General features: G+C 43.4%; 1 protein-coding gene across 8 annotated transcripts in view; it reads left to right on the top strand.

Moving 5' to 3' along the window:
• TMEM94 (transmembrane protein 94) overlaps positions 1-25,292 on the top strand; it is a 45,385-nt gene that overhangs the window by 12,562 nt on the left and 7,531 nt on the right. For 6 of the 8 annotated variants that reach the window (XM_083148014.1, XM_083148015.1, XM_083148020.1 and 3 more), the window contains exons 7-25: positions 1,731-1,933; positions 6,376-6,527; positions 10,859-10,961; positions 11,213-11,299; positions 12,764-12,880; positions 13,871-13,927; positions 14,113-14,220; positions 15,883-16,047; positions 16,135-16,314; positions 16,813-17,107; positions 18,352-18,525; positions 18,798-18,900; positions 19,041-19,255; positions 19,458-19,633; positions 19,722-19,860; positions 22,844-22,941; positions 23,030-23,129; positions 23,208-23,316; positions 24,387-24,576. In XM_083148014.1, coding sequence (XP_083004140.1) covers positions 1,731-1,933; positions 6,376-6,527; positions 10,859-10,961; positions 11,213-11,299; positions 12,764-12,880; positions 13,871-13,927; positions 14,113-14,220; positions 15,883-16,047; positions 16,135-16,314; positions 16,813-17,107; positions 18,352-18,525; positions 18,798-18,900; positions 19,041-19,255; positions 19,458-19,633; positions 19,722-19,860; positions 22,844-22,941; positions 23,030-23,129; positions 23,208-23,316; positions 24,387-24,576 — 2,771 coding nt within the window. The remainder of the gene's footprint in view (positions 1-1,730; positions 1,934-6,375; positions 6,528-10,858; positions 10,962-11,212; positions 11,300-12,763; positions 12,881-13,870; positions 13,928-14,112; positions 14,221-15,882; positions 16,048-16,134; positions 16,315-16,812; positions 17,108-18,351; positions 18,526-18,797; positions 18,901-19,040; positions 19,256-19,457; positions 19,634-19,721; positions 19,861-22,843; positions 22,942-23,029; positions 23,130-23,207; positions 23,317-24,386; positions 24,577-25,292) is intronic. The other 2 variants (XM_083148021.1, XM_083148022.1) reach the window with 2 other exon arrangements.

The raw sequence follows: 25,292 nt of genomic DNA, 5'->3' as shown, positions 1-25,292 counted from the left end.
ACTGGGTCTACAGCGACAAGATGTCATCGTCACTCGTTGTCCTCCTCGTCCTCTAATTCCTCGCCCCCTTCAGTGTGTACTTCCTCATCCTCACAGATTATCAATTCATCCCCGTTGTACTCCACAATCACAGGTCCCGTTATAATGTCTGGAGGCAATTCATGGTCTTTATTGAATAATTGCCTAACCTAACTAACTAAACTCCGCACACAGACTATCCTACTCCTAATCAGTTCAAATCACGAGTGAAAAATGGCGCAGGATGCTTGCTCTTTATATAGAGTTCCGGATCTCCCGAGAATCCAGCGCCGGGCAATGACGTTTTGTCCGTGCGCCCGGATCCGAGTCAGCTCAGAGCGCCGCTCGGATTGATGACGTTCGTGCGGGCTCGGATCTGGGAAATCCGAGCCCGCACATCTCTAGTAAATTATCGTTCAGAGTTATTGAACCTTTAACTTCAGAGTGACCTATTCCAATATTTCATTAGTAGAATTGGGCTATCCGAAGGTTTGTGTATGTTCGGTGGGTTCCGTTCTGATGAGGCAAACCAATTCATTTGTGTCATGCAGCAGAGTTTTGGTTGAATCAGATTACGGAAGATCAAGTTTAAAAATGTATCTTTCTAAAGGCCCCCATACATTAGTCCATCTTGTCTTAACCCTTTAAATGCCAAAATCTCTGTGAGCAATGTTCAGAGTATCTGCTAAGAATGCCAGCATCACCCTCACTTGTTATAAATATAAATTCAAATAAAAAGGCATATATTCAATGCCGTGGGCGAGCGGTGACTGCGAGCAGGACTTTTTGCTCGCAGTCACCGCTCACCCTGTCAGTATTCAACTGACCCCCCTCATACGCAAATTCCCCCTCGCTCCATTTTTTGAGCGAGGGAGAATTGGCGTATGTGCCTCCAAAAGCTGAGAGAATCGAGGTTAATTACAGCGAGTTTGCTGCACTCACAGTTTAGGGGAATCCTCGCCGTTCTGTGACGGCGAGGATTCCCCCGGAACGTTGCATAGTGCGAGCGGCCGGCGTGGGGGTTAAACTGCGAGGATCACTGGTTTTCTGTGATCCTCGCAGTTTAACCCCCTCGCCGGCCGCTCGTACCGGCATTGAATACCTGCCAAAAAGTTGTGTAAAAAAAAAAATTAAATTTCCCATAAAAGGTAAACATTACAGGTCATGAAGATGAATAAAAATGTTTGGTTGGCAATTTTCACAACTATTTTGACAAATTCTCTTAGCGCGCAAAGGGGTAAGGGCGAGTCGGACCTGATTTACCTTAAGCTCCCTGGGAGGGCTAGCATCAGACTTGGCACATGATGTGCCATTTTTTTACAAGCAATTTATCGCATGTGAAAGGAGAGTTAAGAGGACATCAGATGCAATACATTGCGGTTGCTAAAAAGCACATGTGTTGCGCTGAGATGGCTGCACATACGATTTACCTTATTTCCAGCACATCTGACCTACAACCTGATGCACACGGGACCATGCATCGGATCAGAGCAGATATCAAACACATGCGATTTGGCATGATTTCTTGTTAAGAGTCGCCAGAATCAGGTGATATTTTGCCAAATCACCGTAGTGTATGGAGGCCTTTTACTGTGATTGTAAAGATACCTCAAAACATCTAATCGAAATATAAAAATACGAGAAATATGGAATAATCTGTTATCCAAAATGCTTCCGGTCCCAAGAATTTCCCTTTTGCTACATCTTTTCAGATTCTCTGAATAGCGAGCAGGAGATAGTATGGAGTGACAACCTGTATCCTGACTTGTACATGCCCTCTGCCACATCATGGTCCCTTCACTGGGTTTATAGAGATGGCCGAATAGTGAATCTTCCAGTTAGTCTGCTGGTAGATGGGGATGTCATTGCTTTGAGGCCTGGACAAGAATCCTTTGCATCTCTTCGAGGCATGAAGGTAAGCCGGTAATCGTGTTCCTTCAAGAGGACCTGTTCTGTTTTAGATAAATGTTATACACATTCTCCTGATGCTCTCTCTCTAGGCTATAACCAATTCCATTTTGTGTTTGTTACTTTCACTGTACTATAAAGAATTTACTAGTGTTCACTCTAGCACCTCCGTCTTTGAAAACCCTTGCAATTCCTCTTTATTATCTGCTGTGGTGCTTTTAGCAAAGGTGTAGTCTGCATATCAGGAGAGAGTGACATCCCAGGCAGGGAACAGGAACTGCATGGGTTTGGAAGATGCAGGCTAGAATAAACGGTACTTCTGTAGTTTCACGGCGCCGCCGCGCGCACACTCTGGCTCAGAAACTTGGCAGACTGCCAGAGGCTCTGATTAACCGTGCGCGTGCCGCTCTAGCTCAGACAGAGTGTGCTCGCGCCGCTCTAGCTGTACTGACAGCTACGTAAACAGCGTGGCGGCCGGGCAGCAGCAGCAGCGCGCTGGCAGGTCACTGTGGTACTTGTAGTTCCACAGTGAAATAGGCAGCCCCTGGGCACCGCTGACAACAACGGGGGCAAGTGGACACACCCCAGGCACAACGCTGACGTGCCGGGGCTTGTAAAGTACACACCCCGGCACACCGCTGTGTCCCCCATGTACACGTTAAATTCAATGGCTTGCAGTCTAGATCTAGGCGCTAATGCGCCTGGATTCACACTCCCTGCAAGCCGCTAAGAAGGAGGGGGGCGCCTGGATTTAGGCGCAAAACCCTCTGAATCCAGGCGCCTTGCAAGCCGCTAAGAAGGAGGGGGGCGCCTGGATTTAGGCACAAAAGCCTCTGAATCCAGGCGGCACCCTGCTGGCCGCTAAGATGCGGGGAAGTCTGGATTTAGACGTCTGAATCTAGGCTCCCTGGGAGCCGCAAAGGTGGTGGGGCATCTAAATTTAGACGCTAAAGCGTCTGGATTTAGTTGGGTGTAGGGGTACATCTAAATTTAGACGCAAAAGCATCTAAATTTAGCTGGGTTTAGGGGTACACTATTAAAACCCGTCCACAGTGACACTAGTCGACGCAACAGCTGTCGACCGTGTAAATCCCACGCCCACCCGAAGCGTGGCAGCGGTACGCGTCCTACGACCTTTTCATACCCCCACTATCCACGTCGGCGTGGAGTTGAGAATAGATTAGTGTGGCGAGCGCAGTGAGCCACCGAGCCCGAAGCGTGGCGAGCGGACGCTGACACCTGTGAAGCCCGCGAGGGGACGCGGATAGCTGTGAAGGTATCCGCGTCCCCTCGCGGGCTTCACAGGTGTCAGCGTCCCCTCACGGGGCTCGCTGCGCTCGCCACGCTTCGGGCTCGGTGGCTCGCTGCGCTCGCCACACTAATCTATTCTCAACTCCGCGCCGACGTGGATAGTGGGGGTATGAAAAGGTCGTTGGACGCGTACCGCCGCCCCTCGCGGGGCTCGCTGCGCTCGCCACGCTTAGGGTGGGCGTGGATAGTGGGATTTACACGGTCGACAGCTGTTGCGTCGACTAGTGCCACTGTGGACGGGTTTTAATAGTGTACCCCTAAACCCAGCTAAATTTAGATGCTTTTGCGTCTAAATTTAGATGTACCCCTACACCCAAGGCGCCCCCCTCCTTCTTAGCGGCTTGCAGGGAGTGTGAATCCAGGCGCATTAGCGCCTAGATCTAGACTGCAAGCCATTGAATTTAGCGTGTACATGGGGGACACAGCGGTGTGCCGGGGTGTGTACTTTACAAGCCCCGGCACGTCAGCGTTGTGCCCGGGGTGTGTCCACTTGCCCCCGTTGTTGTCAGCGGTGCCCAGGCGCTGCCTATTTCACTGTGGAACTACAAGTACCACAGTGACCTGCCAGCGCCTGTGCAGCGCGCTGCTGCTGCTGCCCGGCCGCCACGCTGTTTACGTAGCTGTCAGTACAGCTAGAGCGGCGCGAGCACACTCTGTCTGAGCTAGAGCGGCATGCGCACGGTTATTTAGAGCCTCTGGCAGTCTGCCAAGTTTCTGAGCCAGAGTGTGCGCGCGCCGGCGCCGTGAAACTACAGAAGTACCGAATAAACATTAATTTACCTCTCAAACTTTTTTTGCCTACTGTTGTTATGCCTATTTACATTTTTTGTTTTTATTTTGCTTTTCATTTTGAACTGTGGGGCCTCTGTTGAGGTAGTTTACGGACATGCTGGGGGCACAGCCAGATGAGCATGGCAGGGCAAGTACATAAATAGTAAGCAAATAATTAAAGATATCAATGGTAAAAGTTTTAGGGAAGATAAGGGAAAAGCAGAACTGTTAAATGGGTTCTTCTCATCAGTGTTTACTAGGGGAGAGCAGACTGTGGAACGCACATGTGCCACAAATGGGACGTACAAGCCAGATCTCATTATTGATTTCACAAATGAGGAAATAATATAGAGGCTCAGCAAAAGCAAAACAAACAAGTCACCAGGGCCAGATGGGATCCATCCTAGGGTACTAACGTAATTAAGGGAGGAATTAGCGACCCCTCTATATCACATTTTTGATTATTCACTATCATCAGGTAAGGTACCAAAAGAAAAGGAAAAAGGGATGACCCAGGTAATTCCAGACCGGTGAGCTTAACATCAATAGTGGGCAAAATATTCGAAGGATTTTTAAGGGATGGTATCCAGGAATACTTAGGCCTTCCTAGTTTACTCAGTAGTAACCAGCATGGGTTCGTGAAAAATCGTTCATGCCAAACTAATTTACTAGGGTTCTATGAGGAGGTTAGCAATAACCTTGATAATGGAAACGCTGTAGATGTGATCTTCCTAGACATTGCTAAAGCTTTTGATACAGTACCACACAAGAGGTTGATAAATAAAATGGAGGACCTGGGATTAGGGGCAAATATTTGTAGATGGGTAGGGAACTGGCTGTGTAATAGAGACCAGAGAGTGGTTGTGAACAGTGCCGTATCAAATACGATACCAGTACTAAGAGGAGTGCCACAGGGTTTGGTTCCAGGGCCCATTTTATTTAACATTTTTATTAACGATATTGGGATGGGGTTACTCAGCAATGTATCCATCTTTGCAGACAACACAAAATTGAGCAGAGTTATTAAAGCAACAGTGGATGTCGCCGCGCTTCAAAATGATCTTGACAATCTAGATGAGTGGGCAAAAAAGTGGAAGATGAGGTTCAATGTAGATAAAGGCAAGGTTATGAACTTTGGGAGGCATAACCAGTGTGCTAGTTATAACCTAAGCGGGGAGGCATTGGGTAATTCAGTACTTAAATAGGATCTAGGAGTCCAAATAGATAACAAACTGGGTTGTAGTGCTCAATGTCACATAGCAACAAAAGCCAACAGAATTCTAGCATGTATTAAATGAGGCATGGAAACTAGGGACTCAAAAGTAATCAAGCCACTGTACAAATCATTGGCTAGACCTCACCTTGAATATGGAGTACAATTCTGGGCCCCACACTATAAAAAGGACATCATTGAATTAGAAAAAATTTAAAGAAGCTACGTGGAGAGATTGAGCAATTTGGGACTATTTACACTGGAGAAGAGACGTTTAAGGGGGGACATGCTCAACATGTACAAATATATCAGGGGCCAATATAAGGAACTGTCAAACACCCTTTTTACTGCTAGAAAGGCTTCTATGACACGAGTTTAGATTAGAAGAAAAAAGGTTTTGTTCCATTAGAAGAAAAATATTCTGGTACTTATGTAGTATCTGGGCGTCCGATTTTGTGATTGTATGCCTTACCTTAAGGCATACAATCAGATGCGATGCGATTCGATGCGATTTTGCATAGGATTCAATGTTAAGAAGGTCCTGTTCATTTCCCCACTATCCAAGTGGGCATAGAGTTGATTTTATATAGCGTGGCGAGCGCAGCGAGCCACCGAGCCCGAAGCGTGGCGAGCGGCCGCATATTTCTTAAAAAGTATTCTGTGTCCCCTCGCGGGGCTCGCTACGCTCGCCACGCTTCGGGCTCGGTGGCTCGCTACGCTCGCCACAGGTTTATATCCAACTCCATGCCCACTTGGATAGTGGGGAAAGGAAAAGGACCCCTTTTTCCCATTGAATTCTATGTTAAAATGGACTCAGACCATTTTAACATTGAATCCTATGGAAAAATCTTGACCATCGCATCGCATACGATTTGGTCGCATGCAATGCAATCCGATCCGATTTCTAAATCGGACGCCCAGATACTACATAAGTACCAATACACTTTGTTAGTGTAGCTGCCTCTGCCCAGACATCCCATTGGCTCCCCAGCTGTAGCTAGGTCAACCTAAGAAAGTGTGTAGCAGTGCCAACCTGCCATAACCTATTATTTAAGTCCCACTATAGCGCTGGGTAAAGGATTTGAGAGGCATGCACATTAAATTAGACCTCATTGTTTATAGTTTATTAATTAATGTTCTTCTTTCAATCGAAGGATGATGAACACATAGTTTTGGAACCAGGAGACCTCTTTCCTCCCTTCTCTCCACCACCATCCCCTCGTGCTGATGGCAAGAGAGCACCACAAGAACCTCAGCAGCATCATCTGTTTCGTGTCCTAAAAACCCCTGTGATGGACAATGTGAGGTGAATATGTGTGTGGTTCTCTAGGTGGAATGAGGGGACTGTGGTTCAAAAGATAAATGCAAGATAACTGAGGAGCCGGCATTTTTAAATGGATACATGCTTTATTTATTTATTTTTATAAAAGGCTGACACACTTGACTTTATGTAATGCTCTGTAAAATGGAAAACAACAAAAAAATGGATTAATGATATTCCAAACCATTTTTAACTCCGTAACTACATACAATAAGGCTAAAACAACTATTGTCTTAAGTTATGTATCTGTTTGTTGCGAACAAGCTAGTGCTTTGTTCATACAGCTCCAGACAGTCCTAGTCCTCCTAATTCACAGAGCTCATCGGAACAGCTGCTTGCTACACCCATTTAGGGCAGCCATTTTCAACGCTTAATATGTGTTCACTGAAATACAAAGAGAAGAAAGTAGAACTCTTGTGGGGGCTTCCTATGTATCGTTAGTGTATTATGATAAACTTTTTTGTTTGTATAAGATACACAAGACCTAATTTAAATAACCATTAAACCTTGTAGTAAACCATTATAGGCAATATTCATGGGTATAGGTAAGTTCTGAGAATGATTACTGTGGAGTGGTCCTGCTGGGTTACCTGGCTAAGGAGAAGTGGACAAAGGTAGAACAACTCTCCTTTCTCAAGGTGGCCATACATCTACAGATCGATTGTCAGATTGGGCTGGTTGGAACAAAATCCTGGTAATGGATGAGAACAAACGACTGTTGACCATTTGCTTTGAAATGCTGGAAAACTGCCAAAAACTGTCATTCATCCATTTCCAGGTTTTTGTTCCAACCAGCCCAATCTGACAATCGATCTGTAGATGTATGGAAGCCTTTAGTCTTATAACAATTATCATAATTAATAAATATGACACTGTTTGCTGGAGTCCATATCAAAGCACACTGATTCACTCATTCTCCACACACAGGGCCTTATTCAGATCTGAGCTCAGTACAAATTTGTTCGGAAAATGGGCAAAACAATGTGCACTGCAGAAGGAGCAGATGTAACCTGTGCAGAGAGAGTTAGATTTGTGTGAGTTATTTTGTTTCTGAGCAGGGTAAATACTGGCTGCATTATTTTTACACTGCAATTTAGATTTCAGTTTCAGCACACCCCACCCAAATGTAACTGTCTATGCACAGGTTACATCTGCTCCACCTGCAGTGCACACGGTTTTACCCATTTTGCGAACAAATTTGTACTGAACTCAGATCTGAATAAGGCCCACAGAGAGAAATGCAGTAATCTTTTCATCAGGGCACTAAAATCCAAAGAAACAAATTGTATTTAGAAATATTCAACAATTCAGTGATACAGTTAACAATGTTATTTTACACATAGAAACATAGAATTTAAAGTCAGAGAAGAACAACTTGGCCCATCTAGTCTACCCATGTACGTACACACACACACACACACACACACACACACACACACACACACACACACACACACACACACACACACAAAGGTTAATTTGAGTAATGAGCCAATTACCTACCAGTATATTTTGGACTGTGGGAGGAAACCCACGCAAGCACTGGGAGAATATACAGTTAGGAACATAGTGGGAATTGGACACATGAAGCAATAATACCAACGATTACACCATCTGTATTGGCCGAGCACATGCATTATAGAGCATTTAAGTCGTAGTTGTATTTAAAACAGAAATGTTTATATATTTTCAGTATAATTTCAAAGAATAGTTACACACACACACACACACACACACACACACACACACACACACACACACACACACACACACACACACACACACACACACACACACACACAAAGGTTAATTTGAGTAATGAGCCAATTACCTACCAGTATATTTTGGACTGTGGGAGGAAACCCACGCAAGCACTGGGAGAATATACAGTTAGGAACATAGTGGGAATTGGACACATGAAGCAATAATACCAACGATTACACCATCTGTATTGGCCGAGCACATGCATTATAGAGCATTTAAGTCGTAGTTGTATTTAAAACAGAAATGTTTATATATTTTCAGTATAATTTCAAAGAATAGTTACTAAGATCAGGTCATTTGATTGAAAACGTACCAAAAATGCATTCAATTGTTTAATAGATTATTGTCCACCTAGTATGTTCTGTACAAGTTTGATAACCGCTGGAAAATAAACATATTAATAGTGTCCAAAAAGCTTTTAGGCATAGAAAACCGTTTATTTAGCAAGGTAATATTCTCACAATGGGCCAGATGTATCAAGCTTCAAAAAGTGATAAATTGATGAGTGATAAACAAGCAGCCAATCAGCTCCTACCTGTCATTTTTCAAACCCAGCCTGTAACATGGCAGGTAGTAGCTGATGGGTGTGGTATAGGGTTCCGACAGTCTGGATCCCGACAGTCATTAGCCCGACGTCGGGATCCCAACTGGCTGGACTCAGACAGCATGGTGAGCGCAACAAAGCCCCTTGCGTGCTCGCTGCACTCGCCATGCTGCGGGCACGGTGGCTTGCTTTGCTCGCCACCTATTCTATTCTCCCTCATGGGGGTCGTGGCCTCCTACGAGGGAGAATAGCCGGTGGCCGCCGGGAACCCGTCTGTCGGTGTTTTAACAGTCGGGATCCCGACTGCCGGGACCCCGTCCGGCACCCAGAGCTGATTGGCTGGCTGTTTACCACTCTCCATTTTATCACTTTTTGAAGCTTGATACATCTGGCCCAATGTATTAGGAATATAGGCACCATATTGGTGTGGTTATTTTAAAATAGGATGTCCTAATTGTGTGGTTTATAATAGAAGGAAAATAAAGTCCAGATATTGGGCCAGATTCAGTAAAGCAAAAAGCAATTTGTGTCTGGAACAAAGCATGTTGCCATACAATGTGAGCAAACACATTTATTTTGTTCTTTGCAGGATAAATACTGTCTGCTTCAGCCCGCAGATGTTACACAGCTTTATTTGTACACTGTATTTAGATACCCCACCTCATTCTAACTCTCTGCACATGTTACCACTGCCCCACCTGCAGAGCAGCATGGATTTGCCCAATTGCTTGCTTTTTTGTTTTTGTTGCAGACCTGAATCAGGCCCAAAGAATACACTTTAGCCTCTACTTTCCTACCGAATGTCTGTATTAGGTCTGTGAGGGCAGAGGGATAGATTCCTGTGTGAAAAGGGCAGAGGACTTCTGCTATGAGATCTGTGGTGGAGAATAGACCCATGATGTTAGAAAACTGTGCGAGCCCTGTCCAAATCATCTGATAAAAGAGGGCAAAGTATAAAGACAATGGGGGAAATTTACTGATGTGTATTCTATTTCACATGTGATGTTGCTATGGGCAACCAATCAGATCCTGTCTACTGACTTCTAGAGCATGCATGTCCAAACTACCGCCCTTAAGCATTCCTCATGCCTTGCCACAGTTTTGCTATTAGTGAATGCTAAAACTATGACATAAGGCATGCTGGGATGTGTAGTTTCACAACTGGAGGGCCACAGTTTGGACATGCCTGTTCTAGAGGGTGCTAAATAAAGAAGTTGATTCTGATTGGTTGCCCATAGCAAGATCATCATGTGAAGTAGAATACACATCTTAGTAAATTTCCCCCAATGCCTATTGGTGGTATGTGTTGGTGAGCAGATACCAGGCTTCTGCCTGAGTCACTGGTCAGGGGGTGTCAGCGCTAACTGCTCCCATCTCTAGTATATGCGATGAGATTCGCACCATCCTGTATACATAATAAAGCGACTTGTCAAGGCATTAGGGAGTAAATGTACCAAAATGGGAGTTTCATTAAAGATAGGATGTTGCCCATCCAATCAGATTCTACTTATTTTTCACCTACTAGAAGATAATAGATAGAATCTGATTGGTTGCTATGGGCAACATCCTATCTTTAATAGAACTTCCATTTTGGTTCATTGCACTAAATGGCTGCATGTACTGAGTGAATGCAAGAGATGATTTATTTTTTCTTTTAATTAATAAAATGGTCTTTATTAAAGCATAGACATCCAAATTTTAGAAAGTCAAATTTGTCATGTATGACAATAGCAATATGTGACATGTAAACAACATTATTAATAATAATATAAGTAAAGAAGCAGAAAGAGGTGAAATTGAAATTCTGCCATATCTCTTTTCCTCAGGAGTGTTTAATGCTATTTCCCCTTCACTTATTTTTTTCATCCCATCTGGCTCTAATATGGGATTGGATGTTTGGTCCCATCTTATTCTGTGTCATGAACACGCAAACATTGGAAATGAATACAATTGTAACCCTGCACACATACTCCATCTATGCCTCTAACTTCATCTCTCTTTTATCCAGGAGCTGGCTGGACCAGGCCCTCTCTCGTCCAGTGACCGCTCTGGATAATGAGCGATTCACTGTACAGTCGGTGATACTGATACAGGCTGTTCCTGTTATTATTGTAAGTTAAATTATCATATTATATCCATTCATTTATATGTACTGCTTTTATTTTGAGTTTTAGCTTTTGATATTCATTTTCAGTTTGGTTTTGACTACAATAAAAGTGGACAAAAGAGAAATGGTTAATATTTTAATGTATATATTTACTAGCAATTTAGTGCATTTACATAGTAATTTTTGCCCATTTTGAGCAGTACCTCAAAATCTGTACCTTTTTAATGTAATTATTTGACTGTTAAACTCTTGCAGGCCGCCTTTATCATCACCAATGCCCTGCGTCTCATCTTCCATGCTCCTGGAATTCCTCCTGCCCCATACGCTTTGCTGCAACTCCAGGTACTAGTTTAATATCCCATTACTTTAGTATTCAATGAGAAAAATTCGCCGTGTTTTATGGCGAGTTTGTGCTTTTTTCGCGTTGGAAGGAGCATTTTGCTCTCCAAAAGTGAACCACCCTATTCAATGTGATATTTTCGCCGTCTTTTTAAGTGATTTTCGCCGTCTCTCTCCGTGTAGCAATTTTCCATCTTTTCATGGAGAACTGGAATGGGAACTTTTAAACTAAAAGTTTTTTTTTTTTTTAATTTTGGTGTCAAAAAATCAGGGTTTTTTTTCTGTGAAGGGGCATGTTATTTTTATTCATGTGCTTATAAAGCACATGAATATATATTTAATTAAAAAAAAAATATTTTTTTTATTTTTATTGTTTTATTTTTTTTACACAGAGCAGCCAGCAGGGGGCCGGAGCTCTCGAGCCGCTCATTAGATATTCATATATTCACTGCACCCGATCATTACATATGCACGATTGGGTGCAGTGAATACTGGGTCCCCCGCTGGCTATAGGGGGGGGGCAGCTTGTGCTGCCTGGGTCCCGGGGAGCCCTCCTCCCCTCCACATATGTTCTGGGGCAGCCAGGGAGACTTTAATCTCCCTGGCTGCCCCGGGCTCCCTGCCAGCTCCCTGCCGCGGACGCTCGTCCGCTGCAGGGGTAAAGACTCGCCGCGAGTAGCGGCGAGTCTTAACCACATTGAATAGTGGGAGCAGGAGTGGCAGCGAGCCCTCCGGAACAGGGCGAGTGCATGGTGAGAGAAAAAATCTCTCGCCATGCACGGAGAATTTTTCTCATTGAATACTGTCCTTTGTCTCTGTCCTGCATATGCTTTTGTGTGTTTTGTTTAGCACATATTTATGTATTCTGTTGATCGTGTTGGCTGCAATTAATTGCAAAGACTATTTTTTATTTATTTTTTACATTTATTTATATATTTTATAAATGTGATTGGGCCCTACATTTGAAATTATGCCACAGTTTATATTTTGCGTGCACATTTAGTTAAATGGTTAGATAAGCAACTAGATAACGTTAATTATGCACAAAGTTTAAAGTTTACTCTTTTGTAGAGCTTAGTGTTTAAGATGGCACCGATTAAAGTGTTGGGAGACCCTGTCTTCATACCCTGTGCTAGGGACTGGTCCAAAACTCAGAACAAGGAATAATCCTGTGCCCCAGGCACTATAAAAGGAATAAAGTAACCTCTGCTGATCTGAAAATCTGTGCTGGAACAGTTTGGAATACTGATATGACTATAACAATAATTTAAAATTATAAAAATATGTGTGCGCATATTAGGCTAATAAAAACTGTTGAAGGCCTATCCGTTTCAATTGGCTGACAAAAGCGACAATTGCGTACAAATCACTGCATAGAAAAGGTCAGATTTTGCCAAGGTATTGATTTGTGTCTTTCCATGTTAGATACACTTTTGTGTCCTTTCCTCTTTCTTTTTGTGTGCATAGGTAAATGCAGTGCTGCCAGTGCTTCCTCTTCTTTTCCCTGTTATGTGGATCCTGGTGACCGCTCTGTGTGAAGCACGTGTGCTGGCCCAAATGAGCAAAATCTGCCCTGCGTCCCTGGTAAGTGTCATTTTATGTAACATAACTCAATAATGATGGTGTCGAATTAAAATTATTATGCTGTGTACTATCATTTTCCTGGAAGTACCCCTCATACTTAAAATAGTTCTGGTACTTGTGTATTATCACGGCGTCCATCGCATCGCAGACCATAATGCATGCGAAGGGATGCGATGCGATGTTCCCCAATGTCATACAATGTTAAAATTGTATATGGCATACAATGCGATGCGGTTATAAATTGTATAAGCACCCTAATGGGTGCTTACAATGTTAAATGCACCTCCACGCCACCCCAAGTATGAACGTGAACCAGAAGCGTGGCGAGCGCAGCGGTACGCGTCCTCCGACCTTTTCATACCCCCACTTCGGGCTCGCCACACTATATAAAATCAACTTCACGCCGACGTGGATAGTGGGGTATGAAAAGGTCGGAGGACGCGTACCGCCGCCCCTCGCGGGCTTACGTTCATACTGGGGGGTGGCGTGGGGGTGCATTTAACATTGTAAGCACCCATTACGGTGCTTAAAAGCACCCATTAGGGTGCTTATACAATTTAACATCGTATAGGGGGCTTACATCGCATCGCAGTGCATCGGGTGTATGGCAAATGATGCGATAAAAAAATCGTGCGACTTAATATCGGGGGCGCCGTGATAATACAAAAGTACCATAGTTCTGCTTAAAATCACTGATTGAAACCTGAGAAACAGACTTTTACTGCCAGGTGACAGGGAGGTTGTGACCTGACTTTTCTTAGCAACATCTGTACTCAAGCAAACAATCCATGCCAATGCCCTGCCAAATGCAACAGACAAGTACTGACAGAGGTCTTAATAGAGAGTTATTTCAGTGAGCTACATCACTCACCATAATGGATTTAATTAGGCAAAATTATTTCTGACTGTAGTTACTGTTTGCTCGCTTTGGTCTATGTTCTGTGATATGCATTCATCAGCTATTTTGACATATTTACTCTTATTCGCAAGGTGGCTAAGTTTTCTGAGGATACTCTAAGCAGTTACACAGAAGTTTCATCTACCCAGGTCAGTATGCTGGGAAGGAACACACTTACAATTGCTGCCGCTCCTAATTCTTCTTCAGTTTTCTGCATGTAAAATAAAATGCTTTACTCCTTTTATGGTCTCAGATTTTGTTCTTCCCATTATGTTTTTCAAGTTTTCTTTTCCACTCTGTATTTTAAAGGGTGACATCCATGTGATCTCTTTAGCAGGAAATATTGCGCTCTGTGTGCTCTCAATTCCTGCGTGTCGTTATGGGAAAATGTGAAACTCTGGCATATACTTCTAGCTTGTTGCATGGCCTGGGATCGGTCACTGTGAGTATGCAGCAGGGTTGCTGTCCATTTCAGTCACAAACTTCATTGGTCAAACTGTATAAGATCAGCACACATGGTGATTTGGCCAAGTAGAATGGAAGATTGCATATATGAATGCACATACAAGATGCAGTCCAAGATATTCGTAATAGGAGATTAATTATTTTCGGGCATCCCTTTTGTATTTTATGTTGTCACAGTACACATGCCCATTTTGAAGAGGGCAACTATAATTTAAGATCTTAGCTGCACAGTTTGAATTATAATTGAATTATTCCTCACAGATGCTATTTTTAGAAAGGTAACTTTCTTTCCCATTGATCAGCTGCCTTTCACTGTTATGGTGTGTACACATGGCAGGATATGCCGTGAGATGCGAGTCCCGACGCAATCAAATCGCATCGGGACTCGCATCTCACGGCATGCTAGAGGGGCACAATTTAAACTATATAGTGCAGATCTGCACTATATAGTGTTGCCTGCCCTCTCTATCTGGCTGCCGATTTGCGGTCACATGGGAGTGCGCATCGGCAGCGCATGCGTTTTGCATGCGGTATGGCTTCCGATGTTCCCTATATCGGGAACATCGGAAGCCAAATCTAACCGTGTGTACACACTATTAGTCTCAGGATGCTAAGTTTGTCTTGTCCCATCATGAGATGGACTAACTAAGGTGTGAGAGTTTAATGATGGATAGTCCTACAAAATAGATAGCACCCCCCCCCCCCCCCCCCCCACAATAACAAAAATGACCAGATATCTAAACCCAGCTCTTACAGATTTTGTGTAGGAAGTAGGCGTTTTATTATACAATTTTCGGTACTTGTGAGTTATCCGGGCGTCCGATTTTGTACTTACGATTTGCATGCGATTTGCATGCGATATCGCATACGATATCGCATACGATATCGGATCCGATTTGCGATTTACATGCGATTTACATGCGATTTAGCATGCGATTTGCATCAGATTTGCTATTCATTTCATTACCCCACTATCCCCAAAGTGTGTCTATCAACGTGAACCCGAAGCGTGGCGAGCGCAGCGAGCCCGCGAGGGGCGGCGGTACGCGTCCTCCGACCTTTTCATGCCCTACTATCCACTAGGGCGTGGAGTGAGAATAGAATAGTGTGGCGAGCGCAGCGAGCCACCGAGCCCGAAGCGTGGCGAGCGCAGCGAGCCCCGCGAGGGGACGCGGACACCTGTGAAGCCCGCAAGGGCACGCGGATACCTGTGAAGGTGTCCGCGTCCCCTCGCGGGGCTCGCTGCGCTCGCCACGCTTCGGGCTCGGTGGCTCGCTGCGCTCGCCACACTGTTCTATTCTCACTCCACGCCCTAGTGGATAGTAGAGCATGAAAAGGTCGGAGGACGCGTACCGCCGCCCCTCGCGGGCTCGCTGCGCTCGCCACGCTTCGGGTTCACGTTGATAGACACACTTTGGGGATAGTGGGGTAATGAAATGAATAGCAAATCGGTACTTGTGAGGCTCCCGATTTTGTATTTACGATTTGCATGCGATATCGCATACGATATCGCATACGATATCGGATCCAAAATCGGACGCCCGGATAACTCACAAGTACCCAATTTTCTTGTTAAATAGTGCTGTGTGATGTATGGTGCATACAGTGAGTGAGTGATGCATTACATTTTTTTTTGCAGGTCATTTGCTGTATTGATAAGCAGGGTGTTCTTTCCTGGCCCAATCCCAGCCCAGAGACCGTCCTGTTTTTCAGTGGTAGAGTAGACCAGGCCACAGACCGGCATGATGATGTGACCGACCAATTATCTCTACGGTCCTACTGCCAGACTGATCTGGATGATGAGGTGATTCCTCCTTTTTGTGTGTCCATTTTATTTCTCTGCTGTTGTCACTGCAGAGTTGTCAAAATGTTATTTTTGTTTTCTCCACAGCCACAGGAGATGGTAGCTCTGTTGGCAGACACTGATGTAGTACAACTAGTGAATGAACAGGAGATTGTTGAGCGTACAAATGACCTTGCTAAGCCTGCTGATATACAAAAAAAGCCTCACAGCCGAAACAAACATGCCTCAGGTTCTAATGTCAGCTTCAGCCAAGACACTGGAGGACAGGTAGATTGTTCTACAGGTCTTTTACAGTGCCCTTCCTCTGTCACCTAGAATAACTTTTCAAATACATAATTTAACTGTTGGTCTCTACATTTATGCTAATGACTCATTTCTGCTTATTATGCATGTTATATATATTTTCTTTCCCCTTCATTCTTGTGAACATGGGATTCTAGCATGATCTGTGAGTGGGCTGTGCACTTTTACATTCAATGCTTTAGAGCAGTGGTTCCCAACCCTTGTCCTCAAGTACCCCCAACAGTGCACATTTTCCAGGTATCCACACAGAATCACAAGTGACATAATTAGCTCCACCTGTGGATCTTTTAAAATGTGTTTGAATAATGAGTGCACCTGCTGGGTGACCTGGAAAAAGTGCAGTGTTGGGGGTACTTGAGGACCAGGGTTGGGATCCACTGCTTTAGAGGAACCCCATCTATATATTGATTGTCTGCAAGTCCAGTAAGTAACTGTATTCCTATCCTTCCTTTTCTCTTGCAGCTTAGTAGTGAGGTGGATGATTACGTGTGTGACTGTCACCTTGAGATGCTCCGATTGTCCCAGGACCAACAAAACCCGCAGAGCATTCAGTTTGATGAGTCTAACTGGCCTCTCCATCTGAGTTCCTTGAAACCTTTGGGTCTTAATGTGTTACTCAACCTCTGTAACCCAGGGGTGACCAGCACTCTCTGCTGCTTCTCTGATCACCTGCGACACATTGCACTTCATGAAACACACTGTTCCGTGCTTCCAGGACACATTCCTTGGGGGCTCTGTGATTTTTCCAGACTTATTGGTGAGAATTGTTCAAGTGATGCAGGATTATTGATATGTAGTTGCATGCACAATGTGCAGAAATGAAAAAGAATAACAGAAGAAATAAAAGAAGAAAAGGGGGGGATAGCAACGCTCTAGGGATTTTGGCCCAGGGATTTGATCAATAAATAAAATTGGATGATCTTTACAAATATTTATTATCACACAAGGTTAATACATATCTTAAAACTATATAGGATAAAATCGGTAATATCAAACAATGCCTATACCCACAATTAGTCAACAGAATGAGGGGAGAGTCAGTTCCTATTAGGACCAAACTTTGTAGATAGGATGTTATAGTTACCACTCCTGGTTTAAGCTTAAATGCTTCTGCAGACACCGTCCATAAGTCCAAGTGGCCGGCACAAATAACCGGTTTCACTGGCAATTTTGAAGTAGTGGTGGGTCTTTTTGTAGCAGGAGGAGGTTGGCTGGTGCACCAGAGGTAAGATGGCCTCCCAGATGGAAAGGGTGGCGAAGTAGTTCAATCCTGTAGGGCTGGTCCGGACTGCAATCCCAAGTAAGTAGGTGGGTAAAGGGCAGGCACTCCCTTTAAATGCAGAAGCATTTAAGCTTAAACCAGGAGTGGTAACTATAACATCCTATCTACAAAGTTTGGGCCTAATAGGAATGGACTCTCCCCTCATTCTGTTGACTAATTGTGGGTATAGGCATTGTTTGATATTACTGATTTTACCCTATATAGTTTTAAGATATGTATTAACCTTGTGTGATAATAAATATTTGTAAAGATCATCCAATTTTATTTATTGATCAAATCCCTGGGCCAAAATCCCTAGAGTGCTGCTATTCCCCCCTTTTCTTCTATTTCTATTGTACAGGTCTCACTAACCTGTTACTTTAGCAGCTGCTGAGCTTGCCACTCATACCTAGTGCTCCCCCTAGTTTCCTCCCCTGTACAGGGTTGGTACTAGAATCCCCTCCTTCTTTGCAGAAAAAAAAAAAACGGGGTTTCAATGGGGAAAAGTGCTTAGAGGGAGCTATTGTCTATACATTCACAAAGTAGGGTTGGTTTGGATATATCAGAAAGTTGTATAGAAAGACTACAGGTAATATACTGTGCACGGTGTATGTTACTTTATATAGCCTAAGAAGTGAGTTTGTAAGCTTGATAAATAGAATGTCTTTCAATCTTAACTTCTCTCCCTCCTGTGCCATGTCACACATCCATCATTTTAACTTTCTTATCTACTTTTTTAGGCTTCACTCCTGGAGCCAAGGACCTGTTTAAACTAAAAAATCACGTTGCTTTATACCACCTTCCAAGTGAAGAGACTGTGAAGGAGACCCTGCTTTCCAAGCTCCCAAGTGGTGCAAAGCGCAGACCGCCCCTCAGTCACATGATCAGTCTTTTTGTCAGAGATGTCACTACCAGTAAGTCTTGAGCCGTGTTTTACACATTTTTGGATATATGTATTAAGTCTGTAGAAGTTGCCCATAGCAATCATCTTCTAGCTAGCATTTGTCAAGTATATTCTTTGAAATATTTAAAAGCTGATTGGCTGCTATGGGCTCATTTCTTCAGAAGGCTACTGCTGTCACATACATCCTCCTGAATGTGTGTGTTTAATTTTAGTTTTTGATTTGTTAAACTTGTCTGGCTCATATTCTTGCACCTCTTCTCTGTTCTTCGTGTAATGCTTCAGACACAGAGCAGATGCTATCCCATGGAACAGCTGACATTATCCTTGAAGCCTGTACAGATTTCTGGGATGGAGCTGATATTTACCCGCTCTCTGGATCCGACAGGTACGCAACAATATATTGTCTTTAAATCTCAGAAGCTGTACAGTGAGGACTTTACAGTAAATTTCTCTTCACAATTTCCTTGTTTCTCATATGTGTGGCTCTGCTTTTTACTGTTTTTTTTTCCCCCTGAAATGTTACAGAAAAAAGGTGTTGGATTTCTACCAGCGAGCCTGCCTATCTGGTTACTGTTCTGCTTTTTCCTACAAGCCAATGCACTACTCGCTGTCTCCTCAGCTGCACGGCAAGTGCATAGAGATTCTGCATGCTCCTGGCCATAGCATTTTAACTTCATGTGACCTTGGTGGAAATATCCCAGTTAAACATGCAGGACGGCATGATAGCTGGAGTTCAGATGGTGAGTGTTAGCCCAATCATTTGTGACCACACCGTGACTTGCCACAACTGTGTACGGTCATTTGTTTTCTCACATTTTACCTATCTCATCCTTTAAATACCATCAATCATATTTTGTGGCCATCCTGTTGTCCATGATTTCTGCTATATATTTCTGGTTTGTTTCCTCCTCCTTTATCCCTGTATTCTTTTCATAAACACAGAAGGTATTGGTGAGGTAACAGAGGATTTCACACAGGCAATGAGTGGTCAAATCTTCATGGGAATGGTCTCCTCCCAGTATCAGGCTCGGTTGGATATTGTACGCCTCATAGATGGTTTAGTGAATGCCTGCATCAGATTTGTGTACTTCTCTATGGAGGATGAGCTCAGAAGCAAGGTGAGGAAAAACCTCCTTGAATTATGGCTTTACTCTTTGTTCCTTTTTAATATTGTGTGCCATGTAATACTCATTTTCCTGTACTTAGGTGTTTGCAGAAAAAATGGGTCTTGAGACTGGATGGAACTGTCATATTTCTCTGACTCCAAATGGTGATGGACCATGCTCTGAGGTTCCCCCATCCAGCCCTAGCCATGCTGGTTCTCTGCGGGATGATTTACATCAAGGTGAGAAACCATAGGCACATCGCTTGTGTCATGGTGTCCTCACTGGAACTTGTAGCCTGTCTTTTGGTATTATCTTCTGTGTAATTCCTTTTTTTGTGTATTTTTTTAATTCTGAAGTTACTTCATTTTCATGACCATTCCAAAGCAACAGGGGAAGCCATGAGTAAGAAACCTCCTCCTGAATTATGATCTGTTTTAAGGGGTAACTCTAGCCACTGCCACCATACCTAGTGCACCTACGGCCATGGTGACTTTAGTCATGAGGCCTTATTCAGATCTGAGCTCAGTACAAATTTGTTCGGAAAATGGGCAAAACCATGTGCACTGCAGGAGGAGCTGATGTAACCTGTGCAAAGAGAGTTCAATTTGGGTGAGTTATTTTGTTTCTGTGCAGGTTAAATACTGGCTGCATTATTTTTACACTGCAATTTAGATTTCAGTTTCAACATACCCCACCCAAATGTAGCTCTCTTTGCACATGTTACATCTGCTCCACCTGTAGTGCACATGGTTTTACCCATTTTCCAAACAAATTTGTACTGAGCTCAGATCTGAATAAGACCCATGGTCCATTCCCCTGCACAGAGGAGATTAATGTAGTAGATTTGGCTGCTGCCTGTCACAGCAGCTCCACACTAAGTCCTGGATTGCAAAAGAACATCTGCCATACTTCATTGCATTGAGGTACCATCCATTAAGTACTTGTGGTATCTTCTGCTTTGACAAGCCTACCAAAACAAACCTACTGTAGAGGCCAACTTGCGGAGCAGCTGGAAGCATCCACTTCTTTGCCTCTTTATCTGCCCATTCATCTGCTGGGACTTAGTTGTACAGTGTATTGCAGTGCAGGTTTAGCTATGGACTCTTTCTTCGTATCTTGTATCTTTTGTTAATTCTCATCATCCTTGGTTGTGCAACTGCAGCTGTTCTGTGCTTTTAATCTTTCATTTTAGCTATCGGTTGACCTAAAAATGTTGCCTTCTCCTGGTGTGTCTCAAAAATTGTAACAGAAGAATTCCAACTCCTTATAACATTAAAAAAGAAAAGGAAAAACCAAAATGTGTAGAAACTTTTTGTATAAGGTTCACACCTTAGCACATACTAGGTTTTTTTTTTGTGGGGTTCTATGAACCTCCTCCAAGTAAAATAACATACCCGACTCACTTAAACAGTGAATGTGAACATGCATGTAAAGGTATCTTTTATGTTTCTCCTATGATAGTGTCTGTGCGGGTATCTATATATATTTTGTATGGTAATTCATTGTATGAAACGCCTATGTGCAACCAACACCCACTCAGTCCGGATTTGACAAGTATAAAGGTTTCTTTGAGGTTAAAGGATACGGCACTCACAGTAGGTCTTATCATTAAGGTTTCTTTAATATAGCCATAGAATAATCAAGCACAATATTTTATGTTTTTATAATAAAATGAAGTAGGATCTATTGTGGTTGATCTGTCTTGTGGTAAAAAAAGCACCAGGCTAAAAATATTTAACCTGCTGCTTACAGCCTTGCAGCACTCTTAAGATCAAATACATTTTTTGGGGAGCTTCAATTCCTTACCTGTAAGACTACCTTCCTTATTGCTATTACCACAGTTGAGAGTTACAGTGCCATGAAGATAGGTCTGTTCTTAGAACCAAGTCTTTCTTTCTTCCAAAATTGACTGCTAAGTTCATCTAAATCAGGATGTGATTCTCCCTTATACCAGGATGAGTTGAGAAGAAGAGTAACTCTACATTCTCTGCACATTGTACAGATATTACACAGAGGATCTATTAGGCCCTTATTCTGGTTGGTGCGGTAATATCCGCGTGCGTTCGTGCTGCCGATGTTTTGTGTCTGCGCATGTGCAGAGGCGTCTCTGCGCATGTGCGAGGCGGACGCACGGCAACATTCCGCATGAAATGTGTACACTACGAACAGGGGGTGGAGAGGGGTGTGAAGGGCTGTTTGGGCACATTACCATATGCATACTCCCCGCGTTTCATGGGCGTTCCCATGAAAACGCTGGGCATACGTATGTTAATGCGGCCGTGACGCACGTGTAGGGGGCGGACATATGACATTGCCGGATGTCAGCTGCCCGCCCAGATCCCTGCTTTTGCACGGAAAAATGTCCGTGTGGTCTGGGGTTGCGGGAGCTGGTGGACCACTCGGTCCTGCGACCATCGAATGATGGGGGAGGTTCCCTGAGATGGAGGAGGCGTATTCCATGAAAAATACACGTGCGGTCCGTTCGGCCAGCTTCTTACCGCGTACGGACAGAGTTGGCGATCCGTATGGAAGGCGGGGTTTCGCACGCAGGGTCCTGGCCGCATATTCGGATCCGGCCGCACCGATCAGAATAAGGGGCTTAGTCCTTAACAAGAGGCAGTCCAGCTTCCAACCAGACCATTGCCAGGTAGATTACTTTAGTAATTCACAAGGTTTTAAATTTGGGATAAAAATATGAGGGTGCATTGCACAAGGTCTTTGGGGTCTCCAGTGCATGGAGTCTCTGCTGAACTGAATTGGGCTTTACACATCTTCACAAATTTCTATGGATCTATTATTTATGCATCAAAAAGAAAGAAAGATACAAAAAATTATTAGCTTATCCTACTGTTACTTTAGTTAAGCTCTGGGATGGCCTCATTGAAATCATGTCTTCCAATTGGATGCAAAAGAAAATCAAATATTTTATACCTTTTTACATTTTTTTTCTCAGTCCATTGAAGGACACTGGATGCTTCCTTTACAATTTTATGTTCATTTTCAGTGGTTGTCCTATTACCATTGAACTACCAGGCAGCCAATAGGTGTATACAGTGGAAGGAGCTAAACTTTTGATTTACAGAAAGTATTTAATGCAAGTATCAATACTTTATTTTGCTGCTGTTAATCTTTTTGTGGTGTTCTCTTTATTAATTGTTCCTATTTTTTTGTCTCTTCCCACTGCCTCACCCTTTGGCCAATCATCCTCTCGGGATGACGCAGAGGGCCTGCTTCTCATGGAGGAAGAGGGTCACTCGGATATGATTAGTTTCCAGCCTACAGATAGTGATGTCCCCAGCTTTCTTGAAGATTCTAACAGAGTAAGATACCCTTGTGCTTGTTATCCTGACTGTTAGTTGCAAAGCAACTGTTTGCATTTATGAAGGCTTACATTCTTACTCCTTACAGGCTAAGCTGCCCCGTGGTATACATCAAGTTAGACCTCATTTGCAGAACATTGATAATGTTCCTTTGCTGGTTCCTCTGTTTACTGACTGTACCCCAGAAAGTGAGTAAAGTGCCGAGATGTGTAAACAGCTGTTGGAAGCCTTACTTGATGTCTTCATACTACTTTATTTTATCCTAGCCATGTGTGAGATGATCCAGATCATGCAGGAGTATGGGGAGGTGACCTGCTGTATGGGAAGTTCTGCTAGCGTCAGGAACAGTGGCTTATACTTACAGAGCGATATCAGGTCAGCTGCTCTCTTCAGATCACTCACTTTATCATCTTGTTAGTTGGTACAGTCTTTTGGCCTGTTCTCTGATTTGTGTGTCTGATCCATATTATGTCACTGCAATGTGTACGGAGTACATTGTTTCATCTATGTGGCTTACTTTTATGCTTTTTAAATTTTTTTTTTTATTTAGACAGATTTACATCTGCTGCTATTTTAGTCACACCTCAATTTATTCCCTCTTTCTAAGAGCAACAAACAAGGATGCCCTGAGTGTGCAGGGGATAGGTTATGGAAATTGTACATGTAAAGCCCCCTTAATTTGTTAATTGTAAATCTATTTCTGCAGTATTCTATAGTATATTCTATAGTAGAATAATTTGGCTGAAATCGCCCTGTGTGTATGGGGCTTTCGAATAACCATTAATGTGCCACATAATTTGAAATTTGAATTTGAGACTGTACTCTTTCAGACCAACGTGCTGCTGAGTTTGGTGTATTCCTGCCAACACTCTAAATAGAGTCTTTACCTGTATTGTAGCATAATGTAAACGTAGTTACTGGTCACTTTACAAACATGACAAATACTGAAGATGCCTTTTACTGTAACTTTGTGTCATTACACACAGAATAACGATTACTATTGTACATTTTGAACCTTGTCCACATTATATATTATCCAGTTTTATTGTTACCATTCTTTGCATTCCCTCTTTGTTAGATTCCCAAATGACCTGCGAATCTTGTCCCTATTCAATTCCCAAAGGACCTGCTGGGACAGTCCCTCCAATGTAACGCTGTCTCCACAAAGTACTAATGTTTTGGTTTATGACTCAGGAGTCCTATTGCACATGTGCATCCCCCGGCTAGTGCATGCTGTATTATTAGTGTAGACCTTTGTAATACATATAGAAGTAAACCCCAGATTTTTTTTTCTAGTTTTTACCCCTTTTTGTCTGAATCTTCTCTTATACCACCTTGTTTACATTGATAAACTGTATATTGCAATTGCTGACCTTTTTTTGTTGCTTGTCCGCTCACTCTCCATTATATAGGATTATTTAAACTGCAAATGTCCTTTTCCATAGTATTTCTCTGGACCCTTTGTTCCCATCACGCTGTTCCTGGGAAATGTTTGGTTATGTAAGCAGCACTCTCAGGGCAAATGCCTCAGATGAGCTCTCTCCCTTGCACCTCTCTGCTTCTCTGAACAGCCTGCCTTGCTCTTTGTCCTTCAGGCGGGAGGAGAGTGTCAGCATCATACGTCTCATTGAACAGGTTGGTTGGCACAACTAGTGAAATGGAGCATTTGGGTAGTAGGCCTGTACTTCCTGCCCGACAAATGCATGGGAGTGGTTGGTTGTACAAACATGGGTGTCGCCAAATTTCAAGATCTAGATACTTAAGCGCACAATTAGTATGGCTCGTTAATTGCACACCAAGAAAAATCAATCTTCATCATGTGGTTTTCTACCAGTCTTAAATGCTGATCAGGTTCCTTGGCCCATACGCACTGCAGGTTCTAAGCGACTATTTGTTAACCCTTTGGGCAGTATTCAATGAGAAAAATTCTCCGTGTTTTATGGCGAGTTTGTGCTTTTCTCGCGTTGGATGGAGACTTTTGCTCTCAAAAAGTGAGCAACCCTATTCAATGTGCACTTCTCGCCGTCTTTCTGAGTGATTTTCGCCGTGTCTCTCCGTGTAGCAAATTTTGGTGTAAAAAAATCAGGAATTTTAATCTGTGAAAGGGAATTCTATTTTTATTCATGTGCTTTATAGCACATGAATATATATTTAATTAAAAAAAAAATATAGCCAGCAGGGGGCTGGGAGCCGAGCCGCTCATTAGATATTCATATATTCACTGCACCCGATCATTACATATGCACGATCAGGTGCAGTGAATACCCGGCCCCCTGTTGGCTCTCCCGGTGGGCCGCCTGTGCTGCCTGGCTCCTGGGGAGCCCACCTTCCCCCCACATACTTTCTGGGGC

The sequence above is a fragment of the Crinia signifera genome, chromosome 6 (assembly GCF_055691185.1).
Source record: "Crinia signifera chromosome 6, ASM5569118v1, whole genome shotgun sequence".
Taxonomy (NCBI): Eukaryota; Metazoa; Chordata; class Amphibia; order Anura; family Myobatrachidae; genus Crinia; species Crinia signifera.
This window is presented reverse-complemented; position numbering and strand designations above follow the sequence as displayed.